General features: G+C 41.9%; 2 protein-coding genes across 4 annotated transcripts; both read left to right on the top strand.

Annotated features, from left to right (window-relative positions):
- The first annotated feature begins 342 nt into the window (after positions 1 to 342).
- LOC133884472 (calcium-dependent protein kinase 16) lies at positions 343 to 4,952 on the top strand. The gene is made up of 7 exons (XM_062323901.1): positions 343 to 1,030; positions 2,252 to 2,395; positions 2,477 to 2,629; positions 3,319 to 3,434; positions 3,538 to 3,705; positions 4,289 to 4,519; positions 4,607 to 4,952. Exons 1-7 carry the CDS (start codon positions 370 to 372, stop codon positions 4,754 to 4,756), a joined length of 1,623 nt encoding a protein of 540 aa, XP_062179885.1. The 5' UTR covers positions 343 to 369; the 3' UTR covers positions 4,757 to 4,952.
- Positions 4,953 to 18,554: 13,602 nt separating this feature from the next.
- Positions 18,555 to 23,521, top strand: LOC133884471 (shaggy-related protein kinase theta-like). Of its 3 annotated transcripts, none has more exons than XM_062323898.1 (8): positions 18,558 to 19,146; positions 19,320 to 19,919; positions 20,379 to 20,676; positions 20,764 to 21,043; positions 21,323 to 21,376; positions 21,727 to 22,005; positions 22,565 to 22,708; positions 23,067 to 23,521. In XM_062323898.1, the coding sequence occupies exons 1-8, from the start codon at positions 18,900 to 18,902 to the stop codon at positions 23,241 to 23,243; spliced, it is 2,079 nt and encodes a 692-aa protein (XP_062179882.1). In that variant the 5' UTR covers positions 18,558 to 18,899; the 3' UTR covers positions 23,244 to 23,521. The 3 variants fall into 3 exon arrangements, with proteins under 3 accessions (XP_062179883.1, XP_062179882.1, XP_062179881.1); XM_062323897.1 differs by having other exon boundaries at positions 18,560 to 19,146; positions 21,269 to 21,376; XM_062323899.1 differs by lacking the exons at positions 22,565 to 22,708; positions 23,067 to 23,521 and adding an exon at positions 22,396 to 22,556 and having other exon boundaries at positions 18,555 to 19,146; positions 21,269 to 21,376.
- Positions 23,522 to 26,185: the final 2,664 nt, after the last annotated feature.

The following is a 26,185-nucleotide window of genomic DNA, read 5'->3' as shown; positions in this document are numbered from 1 at the left end:
GAAAAGGTGAGGGGGAGATGCACGTGGAAATGGTGGAATTAGAGATGCGATATTTACGGTGAACACGAAACTCATTAAAGACTTTTTAAATAGTAGGAATTACTCGAACTCTCAGAATAGTGAGGAGTGGGGTTGTCCTCCCGAAGACTGCCCCGCTACGCGTCCCCGGAAACCCATACCCCACGCCTCGTCCTTACCGTTATACCCGACACAGGTCTCGCTGGGTCGCTGGGAGTGGTAGCCTGGCCTCTACTCTCTCTCTAGCTTCTCTCTCTAGCGCCCCTCCCTTCCTCTCCTCCCCCACTGGCACAGACGCAGGGCCCAATGCCGCGCAGACCATAGTGTCCCCACTCCCGATCTCGCGCGGCCATGGGCAACTGCTGCCGCTCGCCGGCCGCCGCGGCGCGGGAGGACGTCAAGTCGTCGCACTTCCCGGCCTCTGCCGGCGGCGGGAAAAAGAAGCCCCACCAGGCACGCAACGGCGCGGCGGGCGGCGAGGAGAAGAAGCGGCTGTCGGTTCTCGGGGAGGAGGGGTGCGACGTGGGCGGCGGGATCGACGAGAAATACGCGCTGGACCAGGAGCTGGGACGCGGCGAGTTCGGGGTGACATACCTGTGCATGGACCGGGGCACGCGCGAGCTGCTGGCCTGCAAGTCGATCTCGAAGCGGAAGCTGCGGACACCGGTGGACGTGGAGGACGTGCGGCGGGAGGTGGCCATCATGCGGCACCTTCCCAAGAGCCCCAGCATCGTGTCGCTGCGGGAGGCGTGCGAGGACGACGGCGCCGTGCACCTCGTCATGGAGCTCTGCGAGGGAGGGGAGCTGTTCGACCGCATCGTCGCCAGGGGGCACTACACTGAGCGCGCGGCGGCAGCGGTCACCCGCACTATCGTCGAGGTCGTGCAGCTCTGCCACCGCCACGGCGTTATCCACCGGGACCTCAAGCCCGAGAACTTCCTCTTCGCCAACAAAAAGGAGAACTCCCCGCTCAAGGCCATCGACTTCGGCCTCTCCATCTTCTTCAAGCCCGGTAAGGTCCCGGCACATAGATCCGTCCGTGATTTCAGCCAACTGCTTGCAGCAATTATGGATTTTTTTTTCTTTCTTTCGTGGGTTCTCGCAGGATCCGTGGGTTTGGTCGCCGTTCTGGGTGGGGGTGGATTCTCCGTAGTGGTCGCTTTTCTCATGCTTGCGTAATCTGAGGAGAATTTGGTGGTTCTCTTTTTCTGTAATGTTAGGACTTCATTAGATTTACTTTTTGGAACAAAGTGTGTTATTGGACATTAGATTGCTCTGCAGTTCGATGTAGCCTCTTGCTGTTGCTTCAGAAGGGATTCTTGATAGCTCTGTTTCAGATTGTGTTATCTGGATCGGCATACAACAGCTAAGTCTAGTGATAGCTCTTGTTTCAGATTGTGTTATTGATTCGAATCTAGGAGATAGGTTGACTTGTTGGGTGTTTGCTATATCTAGGATTCTGTGCATGCATGTCACATAGCTGTTACCAAACATAGTGACTTGGTCGGTTGGGGGTCTGTGGAGTTCTGCCAAACAACAGCTAAAAGGGGAGCTCTGTCAAACAGCAGCTTTTAGCTTCTAGCTCACTGAGTGGAATCTGTTGGAGTGATTCTCTGAAATGAAATAGAAACTGAGGAGCTAAAAAAAGCAGCTTCTCCTGATTCACTTCCTCCATATATTTTATTTTAGAGAATCACTTTCAGCCATAGAATCATTTCCTCCAGAGAATCACTCCCCGCAAAGAATTTGGATCAGGGAGAGCTCTATCAAACAGACCCTTGGTCTCACCTTTACATAGCCTTGTATACCTATCCAGATGCAACTAAGGTAAACTATTTTGGGAAATAAGATTGAGAACTAAGGTAAACTATTTTGGGAAATAAGATTGAGTTTAACAATTATTTTAAGATGTAAAACTGGACATATGTTTCAAGCAACTTTCACTAGACTTAGCAGTATTCACAGGCAAGTCCTTCTAACATCGAAATGGTAATTCCTTACTTTGGCTGTAAATAGTGCAATTATCTTGGCAATTGGTGTACATTAGCATCCACATACACAACATTCATTTTGGTACAAAATTTTGCACTGCTCTATTTGGGCCAGGTGGAATCAGTTATTTGATGTTTTTGTTATCTATGTTTTTAATCTTCATATTCCCCTGTGACATGTCTGTATGATAGTTATTTCAATTTGTCAGCACACATTCTGACGGCACTGTTTGGCTTTTCAGGTGAGAAGTTTTCGGAAATTGTGGGAAGTCCCTACTACATGGCTCCTGAAGTGCTGAAGAGGAATTATGGACCTGAAATTGACATATGGAGTGCTGGTGTTATCCTGTATATTTTGCTATGCGGTGTTCCTCCATTTTGGGCTGGTAAAGACCTTTCCTTTATGAGAACCTTTTGTCCTTTAGTGTTGCTCTTGTGCGAAAGATCATAGCAGGCAAAAATCGCAGAGACTGAACAAGGAGTTGCACAAGCCATCCTTCGGGGAAATATAGATTTTAAGCGAGAACCCTGGCCCAATGTTTCTGATAATGCTAAAGATCTAGTTCGACAGATGCTTCAGCCTGATCCAAAACTCAGGCTAACAGCAAAGCAAGTTCTTGGTAAGCTGTACATAATGTGTTTAAACTCCATGCAGTGGTACATCATATGGCACATTTCATCAAATATGTTCAATTAGAGGGCTCAGCCTCAGTTTCTGCCATTTTTCTAGCTTGCAACTGTCTTAACTATCCGCTTGGATAATCCAGCAAGGTGCAATAGTGTAATTCCATGATTGTGAAGTCAATAGTAACTAATAAATGGAAATTTGATGGATGAAGGTGATAAATGTTGAAATAAAATTTGGAAGTGAATGTTTAAATGTAGCTGTAAGTTCAATATATGTGTTTGAGGTATGGAATTAGTTATATTATGTACTTCATTGCAAGTGCCAGATGGCAGTTACTTGTAGATGTGTTAATCCTCGAAAGAAAAGCAAGTAAAAGAAACTTCATGCCAAATGGTTAAATGAATTAGGTGCCACCAAGTTTGTTCAGTTTTTTTTTGCTGTGTTATGCTTCAAATATTTAAGCTACATTCTATTCTTTCTTACAATTTTGGGTTCTTATCAAACTATGAATTCTTAAAGTTGTCACACTGTCCACGTGTTAGATAATGTTCAAATTGCATCTGTCATGTGTTACCAGGCGTCTCATTTTGCCAAGTTCTTTGTTCAGGTAGATACTCAGATGGCTTTCGACTTCTGTTGATATAGCACTCATGCATCCTTTTTTTGCTTCTGTTATCACAGAGCATCCCTGGCTTCAAAATGTTAAGAAAGCTCCAAATGTTCCTCTTGGAGACATTGTAAAGTCAAGGTTGAAACAGTTTTCAAGGATGAACAGATTCAAAAGAAGAGCTCTAAGGGTTATTATTTTCTCATGAAACTAATTCAATGTGCTTTGATACTGTTCTTCTTGAGCCTACCATCGAAATATATGCCTTACTGACAAAACTAGTACTTGACTAGGTTATTGCTGATCACTTGTCGGCCGAAGAGGTTGAGGACATAAAGGAGATGTTCAAAGTGATGGATACCGATAATGATGGTATAGTCTCTTATGAAGAGTTAAAGAGTGGGATCACGAAATTTGGTTCTCATCTTGCAGAATCTGAAGTGCAAATGCTTATTGAAGCTGTAAGTAATTTGGTATTGCTTCTTGTTTAATCAGATTGAGTCAACATCTTCAGTCACATTGGATACTGAATTACATGGTTTCTGCTACATTTGATTCCAATATGTTAGACTTTCGGTGTTCCATGAAACCAGCAAATCAAGAAAACTGAATCACATGGTTTTTGCTATCAGGTGGAAGTCATTTGCCTTTTTTTGCAGTACTTTGGTCCTAGGGATTGTGTAGGTTAGCAACATTGGATCAAAGACAGAATGAAACATTTACTCCCATTTCCATCAAGGACCTGCCTGTTATAGTCATTTTGTATGTTACTTGAAAGAAATTAGAACTAGGGCATAATAGCTAACGTTCTACTGAACTAATTTATTTATAGGTTAAAATAGATACATATCAGTAAGATTGCTTAAGTATTTTGTTATTTACTTAAACCTCCATTTTTCCTTTCTGCCTGGATCCATGTTAAGATCATTTTATGCAATATGCGTGCCAACTTGAGAATTAGGGTGGTACAAATGACTTCATCTAAGATTAATGAGAACCAGATGTTGATTGCATATCTGATCTTTTGCTGTTGGAAAAAAAAAGGTGGATACAACTGGTAGGGGAGCACTAGATTATGGTGAATTTTTGGCTGTCTCACTTCATTTACAAAGGATGGCAAATGATGAGCACCTTCGGCGGGCCTTCCTATTTTTTGACAAGGACGGCAATGGTTACATTGAGCCCGAGGAGCTTCAGGAAGCCCTGTTGGAGGATGGGGCAGCTGATAGCATGGACGTTGTCAATGACATATTGCAAGAAGTTGACACCGATAAGGTGATAACTCACTGATACCTGAGATAGCCTCTGCCCTTAGACCTTATCCCTTCCTCAAATAAGCAAACACTTTTATTGTTTCTTCAGGATGGCAAAATTAGCTACGAAGAATTCGTAGCAATGATGAAGACAGGCACAGACTGGAGAAAGGCGTCCCGGCATTATTCAAGAGGGCGCTTCAATAGCCTTAGCATAAAGCTGATAAAGGATGGGTCTGTAAAACTGGGTAACGAGTGAGGTTGTAGCTTGCAGCTGGTGCTGTTGGTTAGCTGCGCATTCAAGCCCGGCCCTCGGGCCCACTAAGCAGAAGCCCTCTTCCACTTGCTAATGATTATTTTGTCAGGGATTTAGATATGCAGAGCCCCCCTGATTGGTTTACTCGTGTAAGTAGTAACTTTCCCGGTAATGCTGAGAATCACCACCGAATGGTGCACCGACCGCTGCCCGCCTGCTTGCTTGCCTATCCCCTTGTACCTGACACTTAGTGTTGTACAATGTTTTGCTGTTTGCCTCGAACACACTTTGCTGGTTGTGTACTGGTAATCCAGATCCATTTGCATTGGTAAAGAATTGTTGGCACGAAAAGTGGTCATACTAAACACCGAGCATCTTGTGTGCAAATCAAACCAAATTTTTTTCAGAAGGATCAGAAGTTTTGGCCTTTTCGATCGGAAGTTTTGGCTTATGTACTTAGTGGGTAGCACTGTTCACGACCGTGTTGTTGAGTTTTCATCGTCATCTATGTTTAATAGGGGCTCTGTCAGAGTGTAGTTGGTGGGTTTATTGTTTCTGGTTATGGAGAACACGAACGGGAAGTAAAATAGGTTGGAAAAACGAATTAAGATAAAAAAGGATAAAAAGAGATATAAAAGTAAATTGTATTGATTTGATTGGATGATAGTCCTCTTCAATCGACTGTGACCCTTTATATTTATAGGGAGGGATGTTCTTATCTAATTCAGAATCTATCAAAGTTCACATTTAAATTCGACTTTATCTCTTCCTAAAATCTCGGATCTAAGTTCGATCAGATATTTTGATCGGAAACATCGGAAGTTCGGATTGTATCGGAATATCCGAGTTTCCCCAAACATGATGCTCTCGGTTTGGTTTTAAATATTTAATCAGATATTCCGATCTTACGATTGGATGTTCCAATATAGCCGTAAAGTCCGATTTTGCTCAAACGTCGGCCTTTCGGTTTGGCCGAAAATATTTACTGGAAAGTTTCGATTAAAAAAAAAAATCAGAAGTTCCGATTGGCCGGAATATCCGATTTCATCTAAACATGGGGCTCTCGAGTTGGACAAAAATATAACCGAAAGTTTCGATCTAAAGACCGAATGTTCCTATAAAAACTCCGGTGAGAACAAATTTCTAAACGTTGGAGCATCCAATATTCACAAAACTGGAAGTTTCGATATTATGACGGGATGTTCCGACCCGTTGAATTTTTCCGAAATTCTTCATACTATATCAATTTTAGTATCAATAAGAACTAAAAGATCCATACCATGCATTGAAGGTCAACTACAACTATACTGAAACAACATATTGTTAAAAGAATAGAATAGAAAGCACCTTGCAAGTTTCAGTAGAAGTCTACAACAAGTTTCAGTAGCACAGTATGGATACTGTTATTTTTGCATTATGTTTTCTGACGGGGTTCTGTTGTATTCCAGTAGTTTGATACTGATGGTACCAGAATTGGACCAGAAAATCTTCAAACAAAAGAATTGGATCAAGATTCCGGATTCCGGATTCCCTGTAGTTTGGGACAGTAGAGTTCAGTGGAGTTTGTCTGGTCTCATATTCTTGTTTGTCACCCAACGGCTGTGTTGTGACTTGTGGATTTGGGAACATACAGCATTGCTGAAAGAAAAAAAATAGAAATCCTGTGTACCTATTTTATTCAATTCCTTTGTGTTTAGTTGCTAATCATGTAGTAGCGCCTGAAAATGACCTTCACCTGCCATTAATTGTTTTCTAGGAAAAAAAAAGAGGTCACAACCTATAAAAAAATTACAAGAGAAGGCGGTTTTGGTCGACCCTTTGGCTTGCTTTATTCTAAATTTAACGAACATAGCAGAGAAGATGAAGAACCGGCTGGAAATGAACAGGTGTTAGGTTCGGTGTAAGCTGCATTATGTATTGGAGCCTTGGAGGCTGGAGCTGAGCTACTGAGCGACCAAGTCATGCAGTTGCAATATAAAGTTTCAATCGCAAATAACGTGATTAATCCTGTTTCAGTAAAAGAGAAACAGACAGATCGAGTGACTGAGCAACTATGAATTGATCTATTTCATTGAATGTGTGTATGAATTTATATACGACCAAGGGGTAGGTTTCGGAGAGCATCCCCTCCGAACGGGCAACTCCCCGTTGAACAGACATAGCAACTGTTGAGATCCTTTGAGTCGGTAGTCGATCATATTCAAAACAACCCCCTATCAAGAATGACTTATGCATAAATTGAAGATTTTTCAAAAAAAAACCTGTGAAAAAAATAATGTATGTATGTATGTATGGTGAGTCTAAAATACGCATACGTGCATGGTAGACTCACGTTGCGCACAAGCCAAATGCAGGCTCATGCGCTTCTCTTCCACCACCTGCATGCACAAAACAAAGGAGCAAGCAAACCAGCTTATACCACGTCATCGACCATGCCACCCACCGGACAAACTTGTATGCAAAGAATCTTTTAGTGATCTCAATCTTTAAAATGATATATCTCCTGACTCATAGGTCGGATTGCCGATATGTTTGAAGCATATTGTTAGAAAAAATATGTTTAAAAATAAGATTTAAGAAGGCTATATTTTGATGAAGTTTTAGATCATAATAGAGTTACATCTATGTAAGTCATCTTGTTACGCTTTGTGCTATACTGCAGTTATAACATATTAAACAATATAGTTATAACATAATAAACAATCTAGTTACGACATACATGATAGAGTGTGGACTAGTTACAATATGATAGGCACTCTATTTACAATATATTGAATAATATAGTTACAATATTGCCCATTGCAATATGTCGTAATTAGTTACAATCAATCAGTCTGAACAGGTACGTTGCAACTCACTAAGCATATAGTTGTAATAGCTCTATGCCTATAATTACAACCAGTAGTTACAATCACTCTATGCTTATAGTTGTAACCCCTTTACGCATATAGTTGCAATTGGTCGCAATCACTGTTCACGAGGTGGGAACGTGCTCAGTCATCCAGTGAGCCTGCGGGGTAGGTGGGTGGGAGTAGGTGGGGTTGGTGTGCGCGTTAGAGCATGGTTGGTTGCTCGGTTTGGCGTGCACGGCCTATGCGTATTCTGCAAGTGCGTTGCGCGTATCTGCAGAATAGATATACATTGTGTATATATATGTGTGTATGCACGCGCGTGCTTGTATTGATATTGCCCCATTAAAAATCTTATATGACAAACCAAATGAAAAAACTCATAAATGAAAAAAGTGCAATATATATGATATGATGATCAACATGTTATTAGGAGTTTACTCCTCTGAACTTTGTAAATCTCGTAATCTTCTTATACCAATCTCATGTACATATTTTTAAAATGTATATTTTGGTAGAGATTTTGTGAATAAATTGCAAGATTATCACATGATTTTGTTTGTAAAATTTCTATCTCTCCACTTTTCTGTAGTTCATGAGGAATGAATAATTTTGGAGCAATATATTTTGTAATGTTGCTCTTTATATAACATGTTTGCATTTGTACAATACAGGTTGAATTATCTTCGTAGATAATTGCAGGTGACGTTAATGCACTAATAGCACATGATTGTTATATGTGGTTAATCATTCTACGAAGTGATACATATTCTCGTAATATTTCATATAATGCAATTATTCTGAAATGATTAGTGAAAGTTGTCACAAGAGTCTATTTAGACGACTTCCACGAAAATGGTGTCCCACCAAATAGGAATTCAAATCTTGTCGGAGCTCTGGCATTATATGAATCCGATAAGCAGCCAACATCTGTGTATCCAATCAAAGACATGTCTTGATTTTTCTTATAGAATAAACCAATATCTTTAGTGTCATTGAGATATCTAAGGATATTTTTCACTCCCTCCAAATGGTGTTTAGTAGGAGCTGCACTATGTCTAGCTAGTAAATTCACTGCAAATGCAATATCAGGTCCGGTGCAATTTGCAAGATACATAAGCGCTCCAATAGCACTGAGATATAAGACTTCAGGTCCCAATATTTCTTCATCATCCACCCTAGGTCTGAATAGATCTTTATCCATATCAAGAGATCTGATGGCCATAGGGTTTTTTGTTGGATATGCTTTATCCATATTGAATTTCTCCAATATCTTATGGATATAAGCAGACTGATGAACAAGTATTCATGAGGGAAGATGCTCGAGTTGAAAACCCAAGAAGAGTTTGGTTTTACCCGAATCCTCCATCTCAAATTTCATCGTTAGATGATTGCGTGCTTCATTTATATCTTGTGTGTTTTCGATGATATTGAGATCATCGACATACACTGATATGACACAAAACCCTATTGAGGATTTCTTTGTAAATGCATATGGGCAATCACCATTATTGGAGTAACCCTTATGTAGAAGGTACTCACTTAGTAAGTTGTACCACATCTTGCCTATGAAAAATCATTCAAACAATATTCTAATTAATCATTAAGTCGATCATTTACTTAATCACGACTTCAACGATTAACCAGAATACTATTTTGGTAGTCCCGACATGTGTTTTGTTTTCAAAATCAGAATACATACCTTTCCAACATTTAACATCACAACACAGCTTAATAAAGAGCGAGTAATTAATATTAAATTACAAGTTCTTAAGTATTTACTAAGTTATTACAATTTACAATAAAAGAGGGCTATGAGGAGGTAAAAACTAACTCAACTCCTAACTAACAAAAGAAACTACGCAGAGGAAACAAAAGCTAAAGACAACAAGAGATGGGTGAAACCATATGCCCTTAGGCTTTACCTCAAAAATGCGACATCCGAGTCGTTACCTACTCATGCCCATCACCACCCTCAGTAGGTATGAAGTAGCCAAAGACCAACTCCTCCTCGACTATAGCACCGGAAAAAGCAGCGTGAGTATGAAGGTACTCACAAGACTTAATCCATAATGAGCACTTATAAATATTCTGTCTCCAAGGATTATGCATTTGGATGTTAGCAAGAAAAGGCTATATGGTTAAGTAAACTTCATATGCGAAAGCAAATTTGACATTAATATGTGTAAACATCTATACTTGACCAACACGACTATCTAACACATAAGCCTCAACTGAACATATATGTAAACGAAACCATAATAATAATATCTGTAAAGAACCATCTCAACCCATCAACCATCACAATCCACATTTGTAACTCTACGATTACTGCAAAAGGACGGAAGCATGCTCATAACTGAGAGCGCGGCTTTTTAAAATATTTTTACACCGTGCAGGTGGTACTCCTTTACCTATATGACTTGAGGACCATGCGGCTTACATGACCACACATGTTCATATAAGGGGTACCCATGTCAATCTTTTTCAATAAGCCCTGACCATTTGATCATGCGCTGATAGGTGCAGGGGTCATCCAGAACTACTCCAGGAGTAAAATGCATACCCCAACCGGCCTCATGCTCGACACCATCGAACCGCACGCTAAAAAGTTACGGCTACAAAGGTAATCAGCTTATCATTCCCATATGTGACATGTAGTAAGCACGAAAAGTGCTACATCCAACTGTAACAATGATCGGTGCTTAAATGATGCAAGCGGTTTACGATGTCCAGATCTCTTTCCCGACCTACTCATGGGAACTCTACATCCAGGCAGGACAAACACCCCTAACACTGCTCACATCTCGTCTCTCCTCACAACTCATCCAACTAACACCATCAACCCACCATTGTAATCATTGTGCAAGTAATTAAAACCTATACTCGCGAACGATGAAACATTTCACCGCTCGACTTCTACCGATGACCTAATCACTTGCTAACCATCATGAATGACATTTTAAGTTAGATAGCACCATATTAAACCCATGCTACAAGGATATAGATCAACAATTATTCAAGACATGAGAATTAGTACATCAACATAGGTTCTACCCATCGTAAACCCAACATAGACTCCAACTCATGCATAACGTACATAAAGTGTAATTTGTCACATATGACGCATATGATCCAAATTAATTAGAGAAGTATGCTTAGATGCTTTCCTTGCAGCTCTGGTGACTGCCTAATGCTACCCTCGCAACACTCGCATAACCCGGGGAGATTGGCGTCGCCTTCAACCGTGGTCGGGTCACGTATCGGTTCTTCTCTCACTAGAGAAGAACACATGCAATGATGAGTATGAATGAAGTGCAAAAATGTATGCTACAAAATGCATAAAAACATGCTAAAAGTGTAAGATATGCGAAAGAACAACAACTAGCGATCTAAACAATGCCAAAAAAGTACAGGAGGTTGAGTCTCTAGATAATTCTCTGGACTTTCTGGATTTATCTGGACTATTCCGGATAATTCGCCGGACTCTCAGGAATACGGAGACTTCGGGCATTTCTTCGGACACTCCGGATTTCTACAGAGAACGTGATGTTCTGGAGTTTCTGGACTTTTCTTCGAACATTTTGAACTTCTGCAGAAAACGTGTTCGTGTCGTTTCGTCGATCGATTCGACTCGCATGGTGAATCTATGCTACATAGGCATGCATATATACTATACAAAGGGTTCTAAACTTAAATTGTATCATAAACCCTAACAATACTTGAGCACAATTCATTGGGATTTTTCAGGAATGTTCGGACTGTCTGGACATTTATCAGGAGTATCCCAACTTCTGCAGAGAGCAACACTAGGAAGAAAAATCGACCGATCTGATTTGCGAGCCTCTCCAAGCCAAAGGGAAATATTTTTGAGCTAGTTCATAGGCTCTAGACCTCACTCAACAACCTAGCAACTCGATTTCTAACTTAAATTCATCCAAAACCTCTAAATTGCTCCAACGCTCAAGAACTCGGGCACTTTGCAACCGAAGCTTCAAACTCGGGATTCATCCAACCAAAATGTGCATCTATGCCATGAGATCCTAGGAGACTCATCCAAGATGCTTTGCTGAGCTTGGGGACCGTCGGTTGAAGGAGGAAAAGCTCAGAAAGAGGAAGAACACCGGTGCTCCTTGTGCTTCAACCAAGAACACCAAAAGACATCAAAATCGGCTCGAATCATTCGAAAAAATGAAAATGAATTGGATGGATGGATAGCTTAGGAGCTAGTGAACGAATGAGTAGCACATAAATACCTCGATTCTTTCTCTTGAGGTGAGATTTTGGGGGAGAAGGAGAGATGAAGCTTGAGAGGGAGGGAGAGCTCTTGCTCTCCTTGGCTTGGCCGGTTGAGGAGAGAGGGAGCACGGGAGTGGAGTGAGGGATAGAGAGAGTGAGAAGGTGGGTGCTTTCCAAGTGAAGGGAGAGGTGGTGGGGCCGGCTAGGTGTGCCCAAGTGCTAGAGAGAGAAGCCCGTTTTACTGCAAAATTGATTCTTTTCTCTCTCGAATTCATTTCTCTCATCCAATTGACTCAAATCGAAGTGTCCAGATGTGCCAAAATAAACTACCTCAAAATTAATCAATACCCTAATGATATATAATTAGACTTAGTCACATGATTAATGGTTTTGAGATGTGACAAATCTCCCCCCTTCAAAGAATCTCGTCCTGAGATTCGGTACGAGTCAGGGAGAATACGATGACTCTAGGAGCCTCATGGTTTGCACAGTAATGGAAAGATGCGGACAATATCAAATATGCCACACCGTGAGGAATAATACTAAAGTAACACTCACAAGTTGGAGAAGAACTCAGGATAATTGGCACGAAGCTGATGTTCACGTTCCCATGTGGATTCATCCTCGGAGTGATTACTCCATTAAGCCTTGAGGAACTTAATTGATTTTGCATCGTGTCTTATGTTCCATTTCACCAAGAATGTGGACTGGATGCTTGCAATAAGAAAGATCTAGCTGTAACTCTTGGTTTGCAACTTCGATCACTTCAGTATGAATTCGAAGACATTTCTTTAACTATGAGATGTGGAACACATTATCAATGGCGGATAGGGATGGAGGCTCTATATTTGGTTGTAGATGGTATCTCGGGGGCATCAGGTAGATGTTCTTCAATTGCTGAAAAAATATCTCTAGATGTCATAGAAATCTTGACATTCATTGTCCAAGTGAGATAATTACTCCCATCTAATGAGAGTTCCTCAAAATCTTTATTGGTTATATGTGCCATATCCTACATGAAATACCATGAATGTAATTAATTTACTATGAGAGTAAATTAAATATCATGGAAGTGTTGTAATAATACAAAATTTAAAAAAATTAATATGAGCATTGAATTACTAATGGTGTAGACCTTCATGACAGGTGAAATATTCGCTGCTAATGTATTGTATTCCACTTCTAAGGAAGTAGGTGACATGTGGTCACTGCCAAATACATAGACTCTGTACATGAAAAAATATTGAGAAACATGATGAAGTAATCACCAAAAAGGTATAGATCTCGCAGCAGTAGGTGATAAAATCGCAGCTATAACATGGACTCTATCCAATTAAGGTGGATGATGCTACAGTCACAACCATTGTTATAGACTCTACTATCTTGTGTTTTGCCAATATTTTATGAATAGATAGTCACAAGAAATTTAGCATAAATAACTACAAATTGTTTAAGCTATTGCTTAAAAATATAAGAAATTGCAGAATAAATATATCAAAGAAATAGATGCACAAAAGAATAGAGTAAACATAAAAAGTGAGGTCTTTTATGCAAATTTGTGTGCCAATTTTGATAATCAGGACATTGCGGCCTATTTTGGTGCACTTTGGCCCATTGGCAGCTCGATCCATGGCTCGACATTGGCCTGATGGCCAGGTGTGGCCGGCCCACACTTGTGCCGTTGGCCTAAGGACCCGACTAGCACAGTCGCTGGTGTGGCCTATCTTGGCAAATGCCTGTCGCAGCCTGTGAAGAAGGCGACACGGTGGAGTCAGCCTAGCCACCGTATAAAAGCAAAGACCGGGGGGGGGGGGGAGAGCAAGGGTTAGGGCTCCTGATCTCCCCCCAGTACATATAGAAGTGGTGGCACTGCCATTGCAGCCACCACCTCCATCACCTTGCGCCATTGCCGTTGCATTGCGTGCTGCAGCCGTCTCGTGTCGTGGCTGTTGTTGAGCACCATGCCACTGCATGCCGTCGTAGATCCTCCATGAGTCACTGTAGATCCACCGTGTGCTGCCATAGCCACCTATAGAGATCCCCTCCCATCCTCCCTCCCCATTGGCCATTGATGGAGTGCCCCACCTGGGAAGGCATCCATCGGGCCGCTGTCGTCGATGACGTGCTTCACATGGAGGGTGTTCCGTGCCACCTCGGACTCGACGTGGTGGATCTTTGGAAGGATGCCTTTGGTGAGGTCGAGCCCAGTGGGGTTCCATTGGGGGCGTAGGCTTGACTGTCGGTTGGCCACTGTTGCTACTGTTCAATGAAGCTGACGATAGGGAGACCGTGTCGTGGAAGGAGCCAAAACTGTGATCGTCAACGTCCTTGGTGGTGGAGATGGGGGGTGTGGCCACAAACACTGGAGAAGGAGCCATGGTTGTGGGCACCGGTGAACGTGGTGTGGCCATGTTTACCAGTGAAGGAGGTGCGGCCACAGGCACTGAAGGTACATATTGTGGGCCGCTTGCACGCAACGCCGCCGGACTGTGCATCTGGCAACATGCGTAGCCATGGACCGGGCAGCACAACTCCAATGGTAGGGACGCGACAACCTCGGAGGAGGCCATTTTTGTTGGAATTGATGTCGTCCCATGTTCGTCGGTTGGACGTGGTGAGGCCGCTGGAGTGCGACAGTGAGCTGTGTTGACGGTGGCACGAAAGATCCAAGCCGGACCATGAAGATCGGTGTGGCCACCACTGTTGAGACGATGTGCGGGATGTGCAGCATGACGACGAGTGCGTGGACAGTGTCGGTGACAACGGGAACGGCGAATTGGCGACGGTGGATGATGACACAAAGGAAGAACGAAGAGCAGAGCAGTCTCCAGGGTCATCGGGTATGTGCATGGTGAATCTCCCATTGTGCTTACCGTGTGATGCTGTCGATGATGTTCCCTTCTCTTCTCTGTCGAGCGTGTGCTGATAACGTGTTTGAGTAATAGAGAAACAGAGATATCGAGAGACTAAGCAACTATGAGATCAATCCATTTCATTGAATGTGTGTATGAATTGATATATGATAAAGGGGTAGGTTTGTGCCCGTTTGGAGAGATGCCAACAGACATAGCAACCGTCAATAGTTGTTAGATCCTTTGAGTCCATAGTTGATCATGTTCACAACAAATTCATCACCTCACATTAAATTATCACAAGTATAAACACGATGTGTGTACAATCAAGCATCATTCTAGTAGTTAAGTAGTTTGATGACAAGGAAATGAGTGTTTATCCCGTAGTCCCTAACCACCATGACAACGAAATTATTAGTCCAACGCCTAACCCGAGTGGGAGAGATAATCCTTTGTAGAGCTTTACTCGGTGATGCAATTTGTAGTTTCAATCTTTCTCTCTTTCAAACCTAATCCAAGATAAATGTATTGATGTAGTCTTATAGACCGCCTCATACATTAACCTATAATCTTATGACAATTTAATAGATAAATTTTACAATAGGTTGTCTTTTCAGCTATTTCATACTAATTTCACAACTTCTTAATTTGTGTATAGAATAAATGAACATTATAAGTTGTATGACAACGGCAACTCCTGCAATGGTGAGGAGTAATCTTATGCTTCTAAATTTTAATTTATAATATAGTTATTTTGCAAAACTTCTTATCTCTTCACATCATATAAAATCCTACACGACGTTGTATGAGACGATCTATGAGACAGCTAATGTACCAATGTACTTATCCTAACGCCATAACAGAGAAAAAATCACAACACAAAATTCACATATTGCAGTTTATGTTTCATAGGAATTGGGAAAAGTTCTCGTGTTCCAAATGGTGCCTTACCTGAATCAATAGAAAAGGCACCCATTGAGACAATTTTGAATGCATATTTACAGAGCGTGATATGTTATATACATATCAAATCGAAGCAGTTCTAGCAAAAATGAAATGAAATGGCATGGTATGTAAGAAAGGTAAGAAGCCACCGGTCTCGACAGATCTGGTGTCCTAGTCTGTTGTTCGGATCCTAGTCCGACGCCAGCACCGCCGGACCGTAACATTTGTCACGGTTCTGGATCGGGATCGGGATCGGGTGTAGTTGCTACTGCTGCTGCAACTTTAGCAGTAGCATCAATATCTACCTTCCAAGAATTAGCCACGCTCATGATTGATTCTGGCCCACCTCTAGTTCTAGGTAGGATAGGAATGGACTTTGAGCATCATAGATATATGTAGATTCAGACTAATGCAACTTAGTTAACTTTTTTTTAATAATAGAATAGAATATTCAGTCTTTAGCATAAGAACATACGGCCACTGTTATTATTACAAAGTTAGAGCACTTAGGCCGTTATGTCATATATCGTGATGCTGGAATAACTTAAACCGACATAGCTCGGATATCGAGAATTTATTAAGCAGTAATACTATTACTAAATCTACATTTATGATTGGCAAAAAATTGCATCACCGTAGTTTCTAAGTACGGCATGCAAGTCGAATATTGTTCTATCTTTTTTACACTTTTGTAGTTGGGCCCATAAACAGAGCCAATATATCCTTCTAAATAGTACTGCAAATAATTTTTAAAAGATATTTTGTCAAACAATATATCATTCCTGTTAAACCATAGAGTCTAACATAAAGCAGATGCCCCAGTTAATAATTGCATTTTGTACTTAGTTTGATGACTAGCAAGCCAATCTCTAAATAAATTATCCATACTAGATGTTACAGTGATATTAAAAGCAATCTGAACTGCACGCCACATAAAATTAGCAAAATGATAGTAAAAAAATAAGTGTTGAATCGTTTTCATATTATTACAGAAGCAATATTTTTGCTGCCATTCTAATTTCATCTAACTAAGTTATCTTTAATTAGAATAACATCTTTCTAAAAGTAAAAAAAGCTCTACTTTTAAAGGAACCTTCAAATTCCAAACCACCCTATTCGCATTTACATTAGCACGGTTTATAAGAGCACTATACATCGAATGAATTTAGAAAAGTCCATTCGCATGTAGATTCCATCGAAACATATTATTTTGATTATTTTGTTGAACATGTCCAATAAGAACAACCACCTTATGCCATTTCATTAGATTAGTACCAACTAAAGATCTATGCAAAGAAATATTTACTGAAACTCTATTAAATACTATTGCAACAGATGTATTCTTCCTACGAACAATGTTATATAGAGATAGGTATTGCTCATTAAGAGTGAAGTTGCCTAGCTACTTATCCTTCTAGAACCGGATTTGTTTTCTATCATTAAGTTGGACTTACCTAGGTTTAAGAATTTGTCTTTAACATCCATTAGTCCTGATCAAAATTATGAATCACCAGATTTTTTTTTACTTGAGCAATTGTTTAGAATTTTAGATACTTAATTCTCAGAAGGTCCCGTCATAAATCATCTTCATTGATTAACTTGAACAACTATTTACTTAATAAACATTAATTCTGTAAATTAATGTTCTGAATATCCAACCCTCCTTATTCTTTTGGCTGACAAAGGATATCCCATTTAGCTAACTTATACTTTTTTGTCATTATTTTATCAAAAGAACCTTGATCTATAATACTTCAATTTTTATAGAACATCCCTAGGGGATTAAAAAAAGAGCATAAATATTACCAAACTAGTTAAAATTGAGTTTATTAAAATCAATCTTTCCTCAACTGACATATGTTTACTTTTCCAACTGCTCAACTTTTTCTCAAATTTATCTTTAATGATTCTTTGATCATTGTTACCTAACTTCTTTCTAAATATCTGAAAGGATAGGTACTCATACGACAACCAAAGAACTGAGTATACTAGTTTTTATATTTCTTAGCTAGCCTATAACAGAAAAGTTCACTCTTGTTAAAATTTATTTTAAACTCGATAATTGTTTAAAAGCACAAGACAATAATATCATATTCTTACCTATTCTAAACTATAATTTATAAAAATGATTGTAATATCTGCATCTATAAGAGAGACAGACCTTCACCAACTAAATATCGTACAACCGAGAGAATTAACCATTATTCTTAATTAACTAAGTTATTTTAATTTATTCAAAATAATTAGTTAGTTATTTTAATCTACGCCCATCCCTACCTTTCAGTACCCATCTTCTTCCTCCATCTGCTACATTGCCCATGGCGATTTGACGAGTAGGCAGTAGAGCTTGTCTTCCTACGTTGGCTACTTAGCCTATGCAGGTTATCAGACCAGTTCAAACCTACGCTAGGCTCGTTCCCCTCCTGATTGGCTCCAATCAAATCCCTTCCCCCGATTGTTCGTCTCCTTGCCTCCCCTATCGAGCTCCACCTCCACTCCCTCCTCTTGCCTCCCACGAGCAGCGGCTGCCGCGACGTTGTGTCCGTGGCCAATCTGGACTGACAACGACGGCGTGGTTGGTGTGTCCGTCGCCGGGAAGGACGGCAGCACGGGGTACGCGCCTACGCGGTGTCCGTCGAGGTCCCGAGAGGGGATGTTCCGCCTAGGAGGCCATGGAGGGCGCACCCCTGCATTTCGGTGCCGTCCTCGTCGCCACCGGTGCCATGCACTCCAAGTCTCCGGCCACTTGAAGAATATAGAAGGGCCAAGAAAGGTCAGGGGAGTAGGAAGAAGAAAGTGAGCTGGACGTTTGATGGTCTTTGAACAGTTGAGATTTGGCGACTGCTTAGGTTGACGGTACTCACGGCACAGAGAATCCCCAACGAAGCAGCGCGAGGAGCCGAGGACGGCGTCCAGGTATGTGGCGGGCCCGCGCGGCAGCGACCGACAATAATGGCGGCACTCTACATCAGACTCCACCCCCACCTCCCCGACCAACCACCGCATCGCCACGCGACAGCGGCCTCCCGCCCCGATCTCGCCCAACGCCGACGGCTGGGCCCCAGCCGTCAGAGGGACAGGCCGTGAAAGAGTTGTTGCGTGGGCCGCGGGCGGCCGCGGCGGCTGTTGGATCCCGTGCGTGAGAACCTCCCGTCACCGTTGCTACTTCCGCCGCTGCATCGCTTCGCTTCAAATGGCAGCAGCGGCGCAGGGTGAGCGGCCTCGAGGTTGACCCTGGCGCGCGCGAGCTCGCACCCGGCCATGTCGGCGCCTGGCGCGGAGTGGGCCGTGGGCTTCCCCGCCGAACACGGCCTCGCGCGCGCAGCCTCTTCCGTGCCCCGTGATGGCTTTCTCTCGCGCGCCGGGTACGCTGACTTCTCCACCGGCTTCGATGATCCCCAACTCCCGCCGCTGCGGCTCCGCGCCTCGTGCGGCAGCGACGCGCTCGCGAGCCCTGGCTCCAGCTCCTCCTCCGACACCTTCGTCAGCATGCGCTCGACGCCCTCAGGTACCGGCTGCTTGCGAGAGTGGAATTTCCCAACCAATGCGTAGAGCTCTCCTCAACGCGGCTCCCCAATTTTGATCCCCCGCGTGATCGGAAGATGCTTGCTCTAAGTTTGTGTACTTGTGATCCTAATTTTGGTATTTTTGCTTGGTTCGGTTGCTCCCTGTGGGGATCAGGAATGCTGAATCCGTACGGGCTGTGGTCGCCGCCGCGCGCGCCGTCTGAGGCGTCGTCGTCGGAGATGGAGTTCAGCACGGCGCGCGAGTACGACACCACCGACCTCTTCTTCGGTAAAAACTGGCTCTACGACGACCTCCTGTTCCACGGCAAGCCCGAGAGAGACTGCGGCGAAGGGGACGACAAGTTCATTGTTGGTCCTGACGTCAGCTCGCGGGGGAGTGAGATGCGGGAGCTTGGCGATGGCGGCGGGCGTCGGCACGTTCATAGAGACGGCAATGCCGACTCTGATCGATGCGCAGATGTTAACACGTGCTCTTGCTGCTACGGGGAAAGGAAGAATTGTGACGAATTCGTGAGAAATTATTGCTCCGCTGTTTATGGAAGGTATCAGATCATGGACGACCAGACGGAGTTGCTGGATGAGTGTGTTGCAGAAACGTTCCGGTTCACGCTGACCGAGGATGGTGATGCCGAGCTCAAGGGCAATCCATTAATTGATCCCAGAAAAGGAGAGGACGAGGGGTTAGATCTTAGTGCTTTGGAGAAGGAGCTTCAAATGCTTAGTCCGTACTCGGCTGATATAGATGCTCTTGAGAGTAAGTAGTTCTGACCTCTTTCCTTTTGTTCAGTTTCATTTCTGCATTTCGCAAAAATCCTTGAACAATGTAGAAGGAACTCACTTTCATGATGTTGTTACTGATTTTCCTTTTCGTTTGAGAGATTGGACTGTGTACTAGTTCCTGGCTGCTATTTGGCTTCAAATACATGCACTTTCTCACATTATTCAAGTCGGGCCTTAAAAACATTTAGCATCTAGTTCTAGGTAAATGATGGTGAATTTAATTTAGAATCACAGGTAAAATTCCACTCAAGTGGTATAATCTAAACAAAGCGAGTTTGAATCTAGTTCCACATGTCCATGATGCAATTTTGCTTCTCAGCCAAGATTTGTATGCCTTTGTAATTCCGAAATTCATTGTTCACTTATCCAGCCCCAAGGCATTTTTTTCTTCTTTTGCTTGACTAGTCATTCTAACCGTAGTTATCTTTCGCAGACCCTGGGCTTGAACATGACTTCAGAGGCAATGAGAAACTAGATATTTGCATGGTAACGAATGAGGAAATTGCTGATGGCGAAGAATTTCTAAAAGACAGCTACATTGTAAATCCTTACCCTGAGAGTGGTGATCCTGAAGATGTTTACAGGGTGGAAGACTTCGGGGCAGCAGATACAGATGTTGAAAACCCTACTGCTCATAAATTTCAGGAAGATCCGAAAATTGATCCTGCACTCTCTAAGTTTCATCAGGAGTATGAGGTATTTGAACTGAAAGTTTTCCACCGGAAGAACAGGTCTACCATGAGATACTTATCTTATTTTCTTTTGCTGTCAAATAATTCTGGGAATATGTATGCTCATGCGATAGGTGTCTACTGCAGGACTGGCTTCGAGGAAAACAAAGAGTTCCCTATTGTCATAAATTCGGTTGTAGCCGGAAGATATCGTGTCACTGAGTATCTTGGCTCTGCTGCATTCAGCAAGGTTGTAAGGGCACACGATCTTCGTGCAGGAGTTGATGTATGCCTTAAAATAATAAAAAATGACAAGGATTTCTTTGACCAGAGCTTGGATGAGATAAAGCTCCTTAAGTTTGTCAATAAATACGATCCGGAAGATGAGCATCATATACTACGTCTCAATGATTATTTCTACTATCAGGTGTGTGATGTAGAGATACAGTGAACTAGAGCTTTTCCTTAACTTTTACACCATAAAATTCAATAAACAGTCGTATTGCTCGTAAAAATAGCCATCCATTCCATGTCCTAAGGATTCATTTAAGATACCAGCTTTTTTCTTGTTCGTAATAAGAACTTCCTGTTTAATATTTATCCAAGCGCATTTTTGAACTTGCAAACTGCTGACAGTGAAGAAAATCAACAGGAACATCTCTTCATTGTAACTGAATTACTGCGCGCTAATCTTTACGAATTTCAGAAATATAACCAGGAATCTGGTGATGAGGTGTACTTTTCATTGCCCAGAATACAGGTATATCTAACTGTTCTTTCCTTTGTTCTTTTTTCCAGAGAGTATATGTGACTCTTTTGTTACCAAATTGCTCTCTAGTCTCTATAACTGCCACGTACATCAGTTAATTCTATGAATTCTCTGATCATTAAAATTCATGCCATCACACAAAAGCATTTACAGCTGGCCTTATAATACCCTGTATCTGTAAAAGAAAGTTTTCTTTATTTATTGGTCCTTGTTGACCATTTTCCTCTGTGAGTAAATTTTCTAGATAGGTTGGAATAAAATAATTTGAGCAAGAATAATTTTTAGTAAGTGGAAACAGAAGAAGTTCTGCTGAAATACGAGGCCTTTTGTGTTGTTTTCAGGCTATAGCTCAACAATGCTTGGAGGCTTTGGTGTATTTGCATCATTTAAATATAGTTCACTGTGACCTGAAACCAGAGAATATCCTTCTGAAGAGCTACAGCAGATGTGAAATTAAGGTTATTGATCTTGGAAGCAGTTGCTTCTTGTCAGACAACTTAACCTTATATGTTCAATCACGTTCTTACCGAGCTCCTGAGGTCATCCTAGGTTTGCCATATGATCAGAAAATTGATGTTTGGTCTCTTGGCTGCATCTTGGCTGAACTGTACACTGGTGAAGTAAGTTTCCATCTCGACTTCCTAGTCTCTATTTTGTTTAGTATTATATTAAATTCTCAATATATATTGACATTTTATATGCAGTTAAAGCCACTTGAAAGAAATGACAAATAAGGTTTTGTTGAAAGTTAAATCCTTCCATGTCTTTTAAGCTTATCCTGCAATTGTTGGCAATCTCATTGTGCCTAATGCTTTATGTATCTTGTTTAGTTACTGACTTCATCCTAAGAAGGCCAATATACCGGAACTTTATAGGCTCTTGACATGTTGAGTAGAACCTTCTGTATGGTCACAAGGCTGATATTGACACTAAAAAAACTGTAGAGAAAAATAAGAAGACTGAGTTCAAAATTTTATGTCTAAACATCTGCAATATACTTGCAATTTAAGAATGCATATACTGGGGGTTGGGGAAACACGGTGATATCGTCTCTGTTGATTTAGTCTTAACTGAGGATAATTTGTCTGCTCAAACTACCGGTATTCAAACAAATTACCACGGTCTCCTGCTTCTGAAAGAGGTCATATATGTGATTGCGACCCCTTTGACATGTCACAGGTACTCTTTCCTAATGAATCTGTGCCAATTATTCTTGCTCGTATGATTGGGACAATTGGTCCAATAGACATGGAAATGCTTGCAGTGGGACAGGAGACCCAGAAGTATTTCACAAATGACTATGACCTTTTCCACAAGAACGAGGTACATGATTATTTCATGTTTACTTCTTTCAATTATGTACTGGACTTGTTATATAAACTCTAAACGTACAACCAACCTGAGCAAAATGAAGTAAATCGATCTAAGTCATTTAAGAAGACCAACTATTTGTATCTGCACCAGTAATTTGTGGATTTTACACAAGATTATCAACCTGATTTTGTTTGTCTGTGAGCAGTAGTTCAAAATGAAACTGGTAATTAGTCAATTGTACGCAATAATTTGTTTGTTATCACTATGAAGATCTTTGGCATAAGAATTTTAGTTGTTTGTTAGTCGTACAATTGTCATTCAGCACAAAATATTTATTTTTCCTATTAAATTTCTATTTCCAAACCAGGAGACAGATCAGTTGGAGTATTTGATCCCTGAGAAATCCTCTTTGCGGCGCCACTTGCATTGTCCCGACAAGAAGTTTGTTGATTTTCTGTCTTACCTACTGCAAATAAATCCCAGAAAGAGACCAACGGCCAGTGAAGCGTTGCAGCACCGATGGCTGTCGTTAGCATATCGTTGAGCTGCCAATCAAGATCTTTCCTCGCAAGCAGGGAAGCACTCTCTGAAGTTCCTCAGCTCATGAAACAACACATTTTCCTTTTGCAGCAGGATTTGGCTTTGTGTTTTTTCCCCCAGGTCAATCTTTGGCATTGAAACCCTTTTTTGCAAGGTGAATCGATCGTCAATACACACTAGTTCGTGCATGTACATATGAGAAAAATTCTTTGTGGTATCTGTACAGATGCCATGTACCCCGACGTAATTATTCTAATTCATAAATAGCAAATAAAATTGTTATGTTTCAGTAGTCCTTGATTTACCTTCGACAATTACCCTGATGTACTTAACCTATGTGCTATTGTGTTGACCGAAGTCGTGTCATGGCAGCCAGCCGGTCACACACGTGGGCCCAAGGATCACCACGACAGTAGCAGATAAATCTTATTTTTTAATTAGGAGATAAGTTTGATATGTTAGAATTCAAGTTGATAAGTTTAAAGCTAAGCTTGGTAGTAGATTAGGAGTCAGATTAAATTAGGACTGCTTAAAGATAAGTTTGGAGTTAGAATTGATTTAAGATTGTAATTTTCCCTTTATATAAAGGGGTAACCGCACTTTATTGTTGTCAAAGAAAAAAGAATTAATCTAAGTCTTCTTTATCTATAGTATAATTATTTCCCTAGCAGTTAATGTTATCCGGTTATCCTCTTGACGGATATTTATCCTCCTAATGATTCTATGATCATAACATTTAATATCAGAGACAAGTTATCCCGACCTATGGGTTCAATTACGTTCTCATCTTCATCGTCGTAGCCGTTGATTTCGCCATCGCCATCCCTCTAGGCGACACCAACAGAGCCACCCATGACGCTGCCTACCACAAGCAGCGTGGGCAAGATACTATTTATAACTTGGTACTCTCACGTGACTGGATGCTGACACTACTACCGTTTGTTAACATGGAGATTTCAGGGGCTGCAACTATGGCTGCCACCTTGAAGCTCGAGGACGAGTTGCTCAAAAGGAGGGGTATAATGTTATGGCGGTCGTGGGCACAAGGATCAACATGACAGTAGCATGAGATAAATCTGATATTTTAATTAAGAGATAAGTTAGGTATGTTAGGATTCGAGTTGATTTGTTTAGAGATAAGTTTGATAGGAGATAAGTTATGAGTCAATTTAAATTAGGACTGCTTAGAGATAAGTTTGGTAGGTTAGAATTGATTTAGGATTATAATTTTTCATCTCTATATGAATAAAGGGACAACCACGTATCATTATAATCAAAGCAAAGAAAAATTAATCTAAGTCTCCTCTAATATTTTAAGTCTTTACCATCTATAGTCTAATCCCTCCCCTAACAACCAACGCCGCCTGCCTATCCTCTCGATGAATGTTTATTCCCCTAATGATCCTAGATCATAACAAGCCGTGGTTATCGACCTATGATGTACTTCATCTAATTCATCAAATAGTCAATCAAATTTTGTGTTCAAGTTTCAATAGTCACGGGATCATCATTTTCATGTAATTCGTTGACGTGCTGCATTCTAAGCTTTGCTAAGATCATATGGTGAAAATTTGTAAAGATATAATAAGGATAAGGCCTGTCATGAACGTTACTTCAGGAAAGATGACGAACAGTGCAAACTTTTACACTCTCCAGTCACAATACCTATACGTGGTACATCATTGGTGTGAAAAATTGATCAAACTTTGTAGACCTTCACTACCTCATAGGCCCGTAAAACTACTTGTTAGATTATCTGAACTGTAACTGACAAAAAAAAAAAGGTGCTATACAATGATAAATTAAGATTTGCATCATAAACAGAGATCTATCATTGTGCTAACAATTCATTTTTCTATCTTTCCCTCCCTTGGAACATGGTTATTCCGTGTTCAACCAGGTCTTCATGTATCAAAGCGAAGGTCCTAACTGAGTATATACTGTACAAGTGTTCTCCCGAGTTGCGTAGCTGGCTTTGACCCTTCACCCAACAATACAATATGGTGGTTGCAGTAATACCTACACTGCCCGATCAATTTGGGGGATTCCTGGTCTCTGGAACCACTCTGGCATGTGAAATGTTTCATACAATGCAGGCGTAATATCCTTTTGCAGAGAAAGGTGATTGAGAAGTGGAAATATCACTCCCATAAGCTAAAATGTCAGAACACGTCAATGGATCAGTAACACCAGTGATTGTAAGTGTAGAGCCAAAGACTTATTTATGTACAGAGTAAGTTTACCTGATCATCAACAGGGTGTCCAGCTGAAAATGTAACACAAGGTATTCCATTCAATGGCTGCAGTAAGAAACTGTTGGGGGGGGGGGGGTGGGGGGTGCTATTGGCTTGGGGAGGCCGGCGTACAATACCACCTCCTCTACACCACTTTCCATGTTGGAGGAAAAGATGAAACAAACGCCAGGCATAACAATGCCCCCTCCTCGCTCGCCGCCGTCAACTCCACCTCGCCATCGCCCCTCACCGTGTTTCTCTCACAATACTTGTGATCCGGCGAACGGGCGGCGAGGAAACATGGCGGCATGGCTCTGGAGATCGCCGTAATCACGCTCCGACGGTAGGTTTTCGACGGTGAGCGGCGGAAAAGCATCCTGGGTTGACGGCGACTCCGTTTGGGGGACATTTCGGGGTGGCACGGAGTGTCTTGGCGACGGCAAGGAGCTTCGGCAGCGACTCGAGTTCGTCGGAGAAGCTCGGATTCGGCGCTACGGTGGTTGTGGAGCTCCGGTGAGCGGCGGATCTCTGCGAGGGGGCGATCACGATCCCGTTTGACGGGTCGCCGGGCTCCAGGGCAGCTCAGAGAAGCGCGGCGATGGTGGCGGACTTTAGTGGTGACAGCAATGCAAGGCCACGGCTCTGGGTGGTGCTCTCGCAACGAGGATGCTCAGGTGAGTTTGCGAAGAGGTACGGGGATCTCGGGGAGACA

Source organism: Phragmites australis, chromosome 11 (genome assembly GCF_958298935.1).
Source record: "Phragmites australis chromosome 11, lpPhrAust1.1, whole genome shotgun sequence".
Lineage (NCBI taxonomy): Eukaryota > Viridiplantae > Streptophyta > Magnoliopsida > Poales > Poaceae > Phragmites > Phragmites australis.
This window is presented reverse-complemented; position numbering and strand designations above follow the sequence as displayed.

What these genes read in the sequence shown, in the direction of transcription:
- LOC133884472 (XM_062323901.1), top strand. Translation starts at nt 370, where the DNA reads ATGGGCAACTGCTGCCGCTCGCCGGCCGCCGCGGCGCGGGAGGACGTC. An exon ending in TGTTCCTCCATTTTGGGCTG is followed by an intron (nt 2,396 to 2,476) that starts GTAAAGACCTTT and finishes CAAAAATCGCAG; the next exon opens with AGACTGAACAAGGAGTTGCA. An exon ending in TGCAAATGCTTATTGAAGCT is followed by an intron (nt 3,706 to 4,288) that starts GTAAGTAATTTG and finishes GGAAAAAAAAAG; the next exon opens with GTGGATACAACTGGTAGGGG.
- LOC133884471 (XM_062323897.1), top strand. Translation starts at nt 18,900, where the DNA reads ATGTCGGCGCCTGGCGCGGAGTGGGCCGTGGGCTTCCCCGCCGAACAC. An exon ending in TGATATAGATGCTCTTGAGA is followed by an intron (nt 19,920 to 20,378) that starts GTAAGTAGTTCT and finishes TATCTTTCGCAG; the next exon opens with ACCCTGGGCTTGAACATGAC. An exon ending in CTGAACTGTACACTGGTGAA is followed by an intron (nt 22,006 to 22,564) that starts GTAAGTTTCCAT and finishes GACATGTCACAG; the next exon opens with GTACTCTTTCCTAATGAATC.